The 12,746-nt window shown below is 48.3% G+C and overlaps 1 protein-coding gene across 5 annotated transcripts in view; it reads right to left on the bottom strand.

Moving 5' to 3' along the window:
* Positions 1 to 12,746, bottom strand: part of NUGGC (nuclear GTPase, germinal center associated) — a 1,337,967-nt gene that overhangs the window by 381,904 nt on the left and 943,317 nt on the right. For all 5 annotated transcript variants that reach the window (XM_085604518.1, XM_085604516.1, XM_085604517.1 and 2 more), the window contains one exon: positions 10,337 to 10,488. In XM_085604518.1, coding sequence (XP_085460644.1) covers positions 10,337 to 10,488 — 152 coding nt within the window. The remainder of the gene's footprint in view (positions 1 to 10,336; positions 10,489 to 12,746) is intronic.

Genomic DNA, 12,746 nt, shown 5'->3' with positions numbered 1-12,746 from the left:
CTTGGGGAGGTGCTAGCACCTCCCCAGACAGACTTTAGTGTATTGGGGCAGGGAGGGCTGAAAGGAATGAGACATGCCTGGGGCACACAAGGTGTTCCATGCATAGTCCAGTTCAAACCAGTGCTGGGGCACTCCAGCCCCAGCTCTGGCGCGAAACTGGACAAAGGAAAGGGGGTGTAGCCACTCCCCTTCCTGGTCCCACCCATAGCAGGGATCTTGCAGGTAGCCCAGCCCACTAGCCCAGTTTATTAGTAGCTAGTTGGGCCCTGCTAGATTAGATTATCCTGAACCTGCATCTTGAACAGAAACACTGGACCTTCGACATTCAACGAAAGAAGAAGACTGAAGAATCTCCCTTGTAGCCAAGGAGTGGCTACCCTGTGCAAACAGGCACCATCAAGAGACTTGCCCTTTGCTTTGCTGAAGTTCTACGAGGGACCGACTGCAGTGCCCGACCAGAGCCTTGACTTCCAGACTTCTCCGACCCTGATCCACATCCACAGCCGAGCTGATCCGTGGAGGCGACGAGAGACGTGGGACCGGCTACCTGGGAAAAGTGGCGAGTATCTTCCAGCGCAGCTTCTGAGGCACCCTCGAAGTTGTGCACCGGGGATTGAGAAGCCCCAACCCCAAGCACCATCTGCACCGAAGATCAGCCCCTCACACTCCACGAGTCCTGCGTGGGGCCCTTCTGCATTTTCCTGCTTGCCGCGTCTGTCCGGTTGCTTGCCCGTTGGCTAGCGGCCTTTGTGACGACACACCTTTGAATTTCCGCTGCTGGTTTGGCTCCTCCAGACTGGCTCTTGCTCCTCTGCAAAAGAGAAGCACCCCAGACCTTCCTGGTCTGCAACAGAAGCAAGTCCTCCTTTCTTCGTGGGTTCCGCTTGCCAAGGCTTGGTGAGTCCTAGTTCGACTTCGACGCCGCCGACAGCAAGAGCCTTCGTGGGACAGCTCGCCCCCTGGTCCTGGTCGTCCTCGACGTCTCCTGGTACCCGTGGCTGCTGCGACAAGCTTCACCTCTTCACCTGCAATCTCCCGACATCGCCTGGTTCCTTCCTGGTTCCACGTAGTCACTGGCTAGTGACCCAGACTCTGTCCCTTCTGCTTGCAGGTATCCTTCCTTCTTGATCCCGGCCTTGGGATCCACCGGACACTCTTCACTGACTGCCTGTCAGCATCTTTCCTTCAGGCATCCATAGGAGTCCACGACGAAAACCGACGCAAGTTCACACCTATGCACCCGCAGCACGTGGGCTAGGTAACTTGGGTACTCCGGTGCTCATCAGGGTAGTGACTATCCTAGTGTTTAAGTTTCAAGTCTCGACTTCCTAGTTACTCCAGAAGTGTCCTAAATCTTAATAATTCTAAACTGTACTATTTCTACCGATTATACGCATTACGCGTGAGTGTTTCCACTCTGCACCTGAATCCCGTGGGCCTCCCACTTCCTAACTGTTGGTAGTGTAGTGTAGCCCCAGCGATTCCCTAGGCCTATTCTATTTCCGTGACAGTGGTCCTTATACCACTTCTTTAGTATATGGTTTGTGTGGCCCCTAGGGCCTAACTGTATTACTTACCTGTGTGATTTAATGTATGCATAATTAAGACTGTGTTGTACTTACCTCGAATCTCATAAAGAGTGCTGAGGGTTTGACTAGAATAAATACATTCTATTTTCATATATATCTATTGTGGTGTCCTTTCATTTGGTATTCAAGGGGTTACATATGGTATCACAGCTGGCTTCACATGCCATTCAGAGTTTAGCCTAAGACTGCTCTTGTCCATGCTACCACTTGGATAGCTGGTCTATAAGGTTGACTTTACAACCAATCACCATAAGGGTTGTTTGGACTGATACAAGGTGTACACTAGAACTAGTGACATCATATATCAGGCCAACTTCTCACATTGGTGGCAGCGGTGGGATCTGAGCTTGCTGTTGTACTACCATTGTAATCTTGAGATACTAAATTGAAAGATCACACAGATATTGTTTAGGTACATATAACATAGTTTAAAAATACTTAAGTCCTACTGCACTTAGTTGTTGTAGGTTGAAGGGCCTAGCACACCCTGACTACAACTACTAGTAAGGTTTAGTAGATACAACTAGTGTAGGTAGGTGCACACACCACACCCTCACTAGAATCATGTCCCTGAATGGAGATCACACTGATACTCCCTCAGGAGAGGAGAATCCTAGACAGATTCCCTCTAGATATGATGCATTCACTTTCCAGGAGATGAGACAACTGTGTACCTCCAGGAGATTAAAACAGGGTTCCAACCCTACCCTTAGACAGCTAGTGGAGCTTCTGGAGGCCTATGATGCTGAAAGAGCTGCCAAGTATGGTGCCATAGCTGTAGATAAGGGCCTCCCCTCCACAGAAGAGACCCCTGACTTAACTGATACAGATGAGTCAGAAGAGACCTCAGAGGAAGAGGGAGGTAGCAAGACCCCAGTCAGAAGACTTAGTCAGGCTAACTTAAGCTTGCATGGGAGCTTCCCTTACAGGTCCCCAAGTAATCTTAAAAAGAGAGATAAGAGGGGTAAGATCTCCCTCAGGGGACTCTCTCCACTCCTATCACTCAAGAAGCTCCAATGCTTCATCCCACAGGGGGATGACTTCCCCCCAAAGGAGAGAGCATGAGGCCAGAATGAAGGAAGCCAAACTGAGGATTGAAAGGGAAGAACTTGCCCTTGCCAAAGAGAAGCTTGCTCTGGCCAGAGAGCAAAAATTGTGTGGGTCAGAACCCACTGGTGGCAGCAAAATTCCTAGAGATAGGGATAGGTCTTATGACCATAGAAACCTAAGCAAGATAGTCCCCCCATATCAGAATGTGGATGACGCCGGGTGTCGGCTGGCTCGCAACGTCGAGGAGCCCCTCGACGGCGACCTTCTTCTCTTCGCCGACAGCGATCTCCCCTCGACGGCGAGCGCCGACGCCGGGCCTGATCTTGACGCCGATGGCTTGACGGCGACGGCGTCGTCGCAGAAGATGCCGATGTCGTCGACGGCGGCCTGTTCAGCTCCTTCGACGTCGATCGTCGACGCCGCTTCTCCCCAGAGCCATGGGGAGATGGTGAACAGACTGTAGTCATCCCCCTCGACGCCGCCGTCGACGGGGAGTGGGGACAATTGCTGGTCTTCTGGCACCTGGGGAACCCCCCAGGGGCCTCAGCATGGGCAGAATCAGCCCCTCCAGACCCACCTCGTGCCTTCAGTCTTCTGTCCTCCAGGACCTGGAGCCTGATCTTCATCCTCTCTCTCAGGGACCTGGCTGAAAAAGAGCGGCAGATCTCACACTCCTCCGGCACGTGGGACTGGGGAAGGCAGACGATGTACACCCTGTGTGGGTCTGACTTAGCCTTCTTCCTTTCACAATTAGGACACTTGTCGAACAAGCCAGGCATGCTGACAACACCAGAAGGAAAGGACTTTACTAACTACTAAATCACTTGAAAAGTAACAAATAAACCCTTGAAAAGGGAGAGCTCAATGCTCCAGGGTCCTGCTAGCAGGAGCCGGAAAAAAGAACTGAAAGTAAAAGGGACCTGCTGTGCATTCTGGGATACTGGGAAAGTTCTGGAAAGTTTTCTTAAAGGCACAGTATCCTGTTCTGAGCCACATAATGGCAGTCTATGGGGCTTGTCTGTCCATTCCTTCCTCTCTATCATTCCAGAGGCTTTTGCTGGTAGAGGCAGGGTTTTTCCATGTAGAGAAAAGCTGGACAGGCAGTGCTGTTTGTGGATGTTGGTGGAATTTTCTAGTTGAAGTACTGGACAGTGTAGCCTGTGGGTATAGGCTGCATTATCTGTCTTTAAATTAAATTCTCTCTTAAGGGTGGATGCAGGTCTGCATGATTTGACACCTTAAGAGATTATTTTGTATTGCTCCGGGTCCCCGCACATGGGCGGGACTATTCACTAGATTATGACTATGCACAGAGATCCCCTACTACAGAATGATGATGTTGTTGTGACAATATATTACAAATCTTTTCCACTTGGCTGCATAACAGGCTCTAGTGGTGGGGCGTCTAGCCTCTTTGATAACATTCATACAGTCAGGGGGAAGGTTAAGGTAACCAAATTCTAGGACCTCAGGAGCCAGATCGCTAGGTTGAGCTGTGCTGGGTTGGGGGTGTCTTATCTCTCCACGGTTCTGGGTTAGGAGACGTGGGGAGAGTGTCTGATCTCTCCACGGTTCTGGGTTAGGAGATGTGGGGAGAGGTGTTGTTTTTGGTGCGGGACTACAGATAGTTCCAGTAATGTAGTGTACCACGGTTGTCTGGCCCATGTTGGAGCAACTAGGATGAGAGTCAGTGAATGTTGCTGCAGTTTGCGCACGACCAGTGGAATGAGTGGGAGAGGCGGAAAAGCGTATGCAAATTTGCATAACCAATTCATCCATATCGCATTGTCTTTGGACAATGGTTATGGATATCTGGCGATGAAGCTTGGGCATTTGGTTTTTTCGTGTGCGGCGAAGAAATCTATGTCTGGTTGCCCCCACATGTGGAAAAACGGTTGAAGAACTTGTGAATCTGTTGCGTTTGACGACTTAACAGATCGGCTATATTGATTTGGACTCCCGGGAAATGTTGGGCTAGGGGAAAAATGTCCTGAGGAATAGCCCATCTCCATATGCTTTGCGCTAGTTGTGAAAGCTGTATGGAGTGTGTCCCGCCTTGCTTCTGTATGTAGTACATGGCTGTCATGTTGTCTGTGCGGACTAGGACAGCCTTGCCTGATATGTGTTTTTAGAATGTCTTTAAGGCCAGGAATATGGGTAATAATTCCAGGTGATTGATGTGGAGTATCTTTTGGCGAGGAGCCCACCTGCCCTGCATGGTGTGATGTAATAGATGAGTTCCCCAGCCGGAGAGCGATGCGTCCGCTGTTAGCACAATCTGTGGAACTGGCTCAATGAACGGTCGCCCTTTGGAAAGGTTCTTGGTGTTCCACCATTGCAGAGATCGATGAGTGTGACTGTCCACCAACACCAGATCTGTCAGCTGACCCTGAGCCTGGTTCCATTGGCGTGCTAAGCATTCCTGCAAAGGGCGCATCTGGAGTCTTGCGTGAGGTACTTTAAATATGCAAGAGGCCATCATCCCTATGAGTTGCATGAACACTCGAGCTGGAAGAGAGTGTTGCGCCTGAAATTTGGTTATGAGGGCTTGTATGCTTGCTGTCCTGGCTGGACTGGGATATGCAAGTGCTTTTGAGGTGTCTATTGTGGCACCTAGGTACTGTTGTATGTGGGAAGGTTGTAGGTGAGACTTTGCGTGGTTTACTGTGAACCCCAAGTCGTGGAGTAGCTGGATTGTGATGTACACACTGATTGTATGAATTGGCTTTTATGAGCCAATCATCCAAGTACGGGAAGACGTGAATGTGCTGTCTTCTTAGATGAGCTGCGACTACTGTCAGACACTTGGTGAATACTCTGGGTGCTGTGGTGACACCGAAAGGGAGTACCTTGAATTGGTAGTATTGACCGTCCACTACAAACCTGAGATATTTCCTGTGAGTGTGTGAATGAGAATATGTAAGCGTCCTTGAGATCTAAAGTAGCAAGGAAGTCGCCTTGTGAGAGAAGCGGAAGGACCTGTTGAAGTGTGACCATGTGAAAATGGTCTGAGTGTATGTACAGGTTTAGGGGTCTGAGATCTAGTATAGGTCTGAGAGAACCGTAATTCTTTGGAATGAGAAAGTACAGGGAGTAAACTCCTGTGTTTTGTTGATGCAGTGGAACTGGTTCTATTGCATGTTTTTGTAGGAGGGAGATTATCTCCTGCTTTATCAGCGATAAGTGTTCTGGTGACATTGGGCGCTGTCTGGGTGGCATGTTTGGGGGGGGGGGGGGTAGATGTGAGTTCTAGACAGTAACCTGACTGAACTATTTGTCTCACCCACCTGTCTGTGGTGATGTTGTGCCAGACAGGAAGGAACTGTAGCAATCTTCACCAGACCGGACTGGAATGGTCTGGGGAGGAGCGGAGGGAAATCATTGGGTTGTGGTGAGGGCAGAGGGGGTATTGTTGGTCTTGCCTCTGCCCTTGTTATTATTGCCTCTGTAGCCTCCTCTTTGGTAATCTCTGGTGAATGTAGTTTGGGTGGGAGTATTGTAGATGGGTTGTCTGAGGAGTATCCTCTGTAGGTGCCCCTGTAAGAGGAGCGACAAAAGGAACGTCTGGGAGCTTGCGATTGCAAGGCTCCCATTGATTTAGCCGGGTCAGTGTCTTTCTTCATCTTTTCTAGAGATGAATCCACGGTAGGTCCAAACAAGTGTCGCTGGTCAAATGGCAGATTAAGAATGGCAGTCTGAACTTCAGGTTTGAAACCTGAAATGCGTAACCAAGCATGTTTACGCAGAAGGACACTTGTGTTGATAGTTCGTGAGGCAGTGTCTGCTACGTCTAGAGCGCAGCGGATGGAGGTGTGGGTAATAAGCTTACCCTCCTGTAGTAGGTCGTTAGCCTTAGTTTTATATTTTTCTGGGAGATGCTGTAGTAGGGTCTCTAGCTCGTCATAATGAGCCCTATCATACCTCGCTAACAAAGCTTGAGTGTTGGCAATACGCCATATGTTAGCTGCTTGTGATGCTGTACGCTTGCCAGAGGCGTCTAAGAGTTTAGACTCTTTGTCAGGAGGTGGAGCATCGCCTTAAGTGTGAGAATTAGCCCTCTTTCTGGCATTGGATACTACCAAGGAGTCTAACGGTATGTGGCCCTTGATGCATGCTGGGTCTGCTGGGGCAGGTTTATATTTCTTTCAATCCTGTGGTTAATAACTCTAGCCCTAATAGGATCTTTAAACACCTCTGGTGCGTGTTTAATTACCCCTTTCAACATGGGTAAGATGGAGGTGGACTTTTGTGAGGTATCAAAAGTATCCATTAAGAAATCTTCTTCCACGGGGTCTGTGTGTAAGTCGACTCCCGTGGTATTGTGCAGCTCTGTGGACTAGCTGGTTAAAATCCATGGTATCCTCTGGAGGGGAAGGTCTAGAGGGATAGATGTCATCCAGTGGCACGTTAGGGACATCTGGCGTGTTATAATCATCCCAGAGGTCTGGGGTAGAAGGTGGGCTAGGATCCCCTAGTAGTTCATAGTCTGCATCGTCCCCAGAGTGATCAGAAGAATCATCATCGTCCACTGGTGGAGGAAATGGTGTAGGAGAGTGGTGTGGTGGGAGAGGTGGAGGAGGTGGCGGAGGAGGAGGAGGCGGAGGAGGTGGAGGAAGGATCCTGAGGGGAGATGTCTCTCCTTTTAGGTGGTGGAGCCGGCGTAGGCGTGTCCAATAGTCGTTTCTTGGAGCTAAGAGCGAGTTGACCAGTCTTTGAATCTCTTAGAAGAGTCTTTTGGGTGGGGTCCGGTTTAAAAAGCTCTTCTGTTGGAGGCTGTTCTTTCGGTGCCGATTTTTTCGGTTCTGAAGACTTGGCGGCACCGACTCCGAGGCGGGTTTGTGCTCTTTAGGCTTGGAATCGTGAGGTTTTAAAGTCTCTGTAGGAGCGTGCGTACCCGGTTGTTTTTTCGGTTTCGGCGGCCTTTTCGGTTCCGAAGTTTGAGTGTGTGAACCTTTCGGAAGCGGCTTTTTGCTCGGTTCCGATGTTTTCTTCGGAGTCGAGGGGTTGGTTGTAGTCGATTTGGGTGCAGAGTGCGTGGATGTGGAAGCAGTAGTCGGCACCGAGGCGGAGGACGACGGTTTCTTTTTCGGTGTCGTTTGGGTTTCGGCACCGAGGGTAGGCTGACTCGAGCTCGAGTGGCCAGAAGGCTTAGTTATTGGCTTCTTTGCCGGGCCCGAAGGTGGGGCGTGAGAAGCGTTTTCTCGGTGAGCACCTGAGCCCGAAGGTGAAGGAGTGACCGAAGCCTTTTTAGGTGGTGGGGGTGACATCTCTACTTACGACCCGCTGCCCGGAAGTGATATCCTTGATATCGGAATCATCGGCTTCGGAGGCGCTGACGAGTCCTTCTTCGGCCTGCACTTGCTCTGGAACATCGACACCCTCATGGAATAGGTCGTCGGGGATGTATGTCGATGAGCGAGCCATTGTTCGTCGAGCTAGACGATCTCGAATAGTCTTTTTGGAGCGGAAAGAGGCACAAGCTGGACAGTCTCTGGCCTCGTGCTCCAAGGAGAGGCAGAGGTTACACACCTCATGCAGATCTGTTTGGGGGAACTTCGAACCACACTGAGGACACTTCTTGAATGGATTCCTTTCCATGAGTCAAAAGTCAAGGCCTGGTTGGCCCGAAGGCCTTCGTCGACGACCGGAATCGAGGACTTCGATGTTGAAGAGATGCGTGACGACTAGGGATTGTGATCGAAAACAATACCGGAGACAGGTAAAGGATTGCGCGTCGAAAGTAGGATCGGTAAAGGTACCGAACTGGAGCGCGAGAAACACATCCGAGCCCGATGGCGGAAAAAAACAAATCTGAAGATGGAGCCGATGCCCATGCGCACGATCATCCAAAGGAGGAGTCACCTACCTTGTGACTTCAAAAGACTTTTCCAAGACAAAAACAAGTGCAAACATCTGGGCCCAACACCAGATGGCGATCTATGCATAGTGTGTGATCTGCAGCTCATATGCCTCGAACACTATTTTATCAGTTCCGAGTGGGTACCCTGCCAATTAAATCCCTCACGGCCAAATGGAAACAGTCCACAGATAGTAAATGTGTATGTGTATTCTGTTTAGATAATGATGAGACGCTACCCCACATACTGTTTGTATGTTCGGCCTGCACATCCCCACGAAGCAGATGGTTAAAACCAATATGTCGTAACTTGGGTACTAAGTCATGTGCAACTGCACTAAGAATACTGAAGACCAGCAGTCAATAGTCTATTGTGATAGCCATAGCAAACATTTTAAGCAGGATATGGAGAATTTGGTCACATTCATTAAAAGCAATAGCCGCAATCGAAAAGTATCAATCCATTGCCTGATGTTCAGTCATTCTCCTGTATGTAGCAGTTTTTATGGGCTAACTTCAAGTAGACGCACAAATGTAATAAGATCTGATAATCGATATTGGTGGTAGACTAGAATCCCAAGTAGACATATCTTTTGTAATAAATGTTATCTTTTTATAATGATCATTTTAACATGGTTTTATCATTTGTTACTACTCATCCCTATGATGTATTTTATCTGCTTATTTTCGTGATCCTGTTTTTTTATTCAAAGATTATTTACTGTATTATTGTAAATATTTTATGTGTCTTTTATGATCAGTATGATCGAAATAAAGACAAATTGAAAACCCCTAATCAAGAAAGAAGCAGGTGCTAATCTATTACAATGGGCAGAAACAATGGGGGAGTTATCTTATTTATCTGCACTTCTCCCAGAAACCAGTCCTATCACTCATTAACTGTGTGCTTACTTCTAATCCTGTACGCGCTCCGCTGACTTTTGGCTAGGCTTGTGCTATACTAATACCACATACATATAAAAATACATGCATAAAATTGACAAAGCTGATCTTGAAAATAATCAAAAATAAAGTTCTAAGACAAGATACTACAGTTAGTCTGTACTGGTTATCTTAACAGCAACCAAGGTGTAAGTTAAAATTGGTAAGTCTCGTATATGGGGCTAGAAAACTGAAGCTGTAGATAGGGATGACTACTTTCTGCTTTCCTCAGTGTGCAAAGATTCTCTCTCCAGGGCAGCAAAACCCTTTTGTAAACTAAGCGGAAGCTACCATTAAAAGTGGGAGAAGCAGGGCAGTAAACATTGCTCCCCATCAAAGGACTGCATGCCCGCTTTCTGAGGTGGAATTCATTCTCCTTGCCCTTCCTCTAGACTTCGGAACCTTGCCACCAGCTCCTTCCTGTTGCATGCAACGCTCGTTAGGTGGCCTGCACACTGGTAACATATGAGCAGTCTTGCGGTAGGCATATATGTTACAATCGCCAGTCACTGGAGCTCTTTCTGGGTCAAGGTTTCGCAAAAGAAAAATCTGTATCTGTTCTGCGGGTAGGAAGGTTGCTTGATGCTGTGAACAGACCGGGGGGAGGGATGGTTGGTTTGTAAAATGTACTGAAGTTTTGATGATCTGCTGGTTAATGTGAACTAGGTGGGCTAGGCTCGAATGTGACTGAGTGGAAACTTGAAACCCTTAACAGGTTGCGGGGGGAGTAAAATCAGAAGAAACTACAGGACAACTCTATGGTGCATGCATTTGCTCTATAAACCAAAGAAAATTTAACAATGTTAGTCGGACATAGCAGTACGCATCATATCACTCCACTAGTGAGTGGAACACATTTTGTATAAAACAAAAGATTAGAAAAATAATTCAGACCAACCTGAAAACTTCCTTCCACATCAGTGTTATGGAGCTGACAAGTGGTTCTGACAGTTGCTCATTGAAATCTATTGGGCCATAGGCAGAAGAGTTGTAGACGCCATAACGACTGCACACTGCTTTGTATGTAGGATAGGAGTATCCACCGGCCTCCTACGATAAAGTGTAAACAGAAGACTATTGGAAGAAGCATAAAACACACAAAATAGAAGAGAGCTGCCTACAATGATGGTTTTAGCTTTATGTAACAGTTTTGCTTCAATTGCAAATGTATTTGTTTGAAATTGAATTGTGTCCAATAGGAGCCAATGCAATATAGGCTTAGGTGGTTTCAATGTGATTCGTTTGCATTTTTAACCCTCAAATACCACCCCTCACCGCTCTCCCTCCTACCCCCACAGTTATGGACAGATTCCTGCTCTATAACTTAGCCTTTTTTCAGTCCACATCTAATATTTCAGACGACTGTTTGCCAGATTGAACACTTTCAGCTTGCTTGGACATACAGGGCCAAAAGAGCAAGTTACTTGCCTTCGGTAATGATGTATCTGTAAGGGACATACATTAGTAATAGATTCCTTACCTTGGAATTACGCCCAGGCATCAGACTGGATCGGGAGATTTTTTTTTCAGAGCAGTACCACTGCATGTCAGTAGGTGGCGACGGTCGACTCCATGTTGGCGTCGTGGTCGCCGGGATGTCTTCGCAGTGTTTTCGTAGACGCCGCCCCTGCGAACCGACGTCAGTTCTGACACAACTTTCCACGCCAGAAGCGCAGAGCCATGCAAGACACTGACCACTGGTGCACAAAACTTAGGCCCTGCAAGGGAGTCCCTATCCGTAGAAGTCAGCTCGGAGGAGGAGGGTGGGTGGGGTGGTAAGGATTCTAACTCAGCTCGAACGGGGAGGGTGGTAAGGATTCTAACTAATATATGTCTCTTACAGATACATCGTTACAGAAGGTAAGTAACTTGTTCATCTGAAAGAGACCATTAGTTATAGATTCCTTACCTTGGAAAAGATACCCCAGCAATACCAACCCCGGAGGTGGGTCTGCGAACTAAGCTCACACCAGGAAGTCCTGGAGAACAGAATGGCTGAAAAAGCTGTCTCTACGGACTTGGCTATCCAGGCAGTAATGCTTAGTAAAAGTGTGCAGAGATGCCCACGTGGCTGCCTGGCAGATGTTAACCAGCGGAACTTCACGTTCCTAAGCAGAAGTAGCTGCCGTCGCCCTGGTAGAGTGGGCGGGCAGTCCTACTGAAGGTTCCTTTTGCGCCAAAGAACAACAGATCTTAATGCATAGGATGACTCATCGAGAGATGGTAAGTTTGTGCACCGCCAGACCTTTTTTGGCAACCACATAACCCACGAAGAGTTGATCGTCCACCCGGAAGTCTGTAGTCCGGTTAGGTCAGAACGACAGCACACGTTTTGGATCCAGACGGAGTGTGTCCTCCTCTTTGGAAGGGTGCGGAGGCGGGAAGAAGGTGGGCAATGTGATGGTCAGACCTATGTGGAAAGAGGTAACTACTTTGGGCAGAAAAGAGGGTCTAGTATGGAGGACAACTTTGTCTGGATGGACAGAAAGAAAGGGAGGCCTGGAAGATCAGGCTTGAAGCTCACTCACTCTACAAGCAGAGGTGACGGCAAGCAAGAAAGCAGTCTTCAAAGTGAGGAGACAGAGAGGACAATTATGATGTCATGGCTCAAAGGGAGCACACATAAGTTAAGTGAGGACAAGATTTAAATCCCACTGGGGCATTACGAAAGGATAATGAGTATAGAGATGAGTAATGCCCTTTAGAAATCTATTAACAATAGGGGACTTGAAGAAAAGGCTGATCAGGAAGGTAAAGAAAGACCAAAATGGCCGAAAGATAGCCTTTCAGAGTGGCCAGTGCAGAGCCCTGCTGGGCCAAAGAAAGAATAAAGAGGAGAACCTCAAAGAGGGGCAGAAAGGGGTTCCACAGCCTTTGCTGTGTCCCATGCCACAAATTTGTTCCATCTACAGGCGTATACTGTTTTAGTAGAAGGACGCCTGGCTGCCAAGATGACATTACAAACTTCAGGAGGAAGGTCGAAAGCTGTTAACTGGCGCCGTTCAATCTCCACACAAGGAGGTGGAGGCGGGACAGGTTTGAGTGGAGGACCGTCCCCTGTTGCTGCGATAGAAGATCATCCCGAAGAGGTAGTCTGCTGAGAGAATCGATGGCCATGTTCAAAAGCTCGGGTACCAAGTGACAAAAACATTAAATACTCCATGCTGTTCCCGGCTAAACTACGCGTGGAAGCGGACGGTAAAGCGTGGTTTTTCCTATCTGCAGAAGAAGCATGGGACTGGATAGAAGGATGGCGTCGCGTGGGGAAACAATCGGATGGCCGTAGGAATGGAGGCCCCAACAACACA

This window comes from Triturus cristatus, chromosome 5_1, assembly GCF_964204655.1.
Source record: "Triturus cristatus chromosome 5_1, aTriCri1.1, whole genome shotgun sequence".
Taxonomy (NCBI): Eukaryota; Metazoa; Chordata; class Amphibia; order Caudata; family Salamandridae; genus Triturus; species Triturus cristatus.
This window is presented reverse-complemented; position numbering and strand designations above follow the sequence as displayed.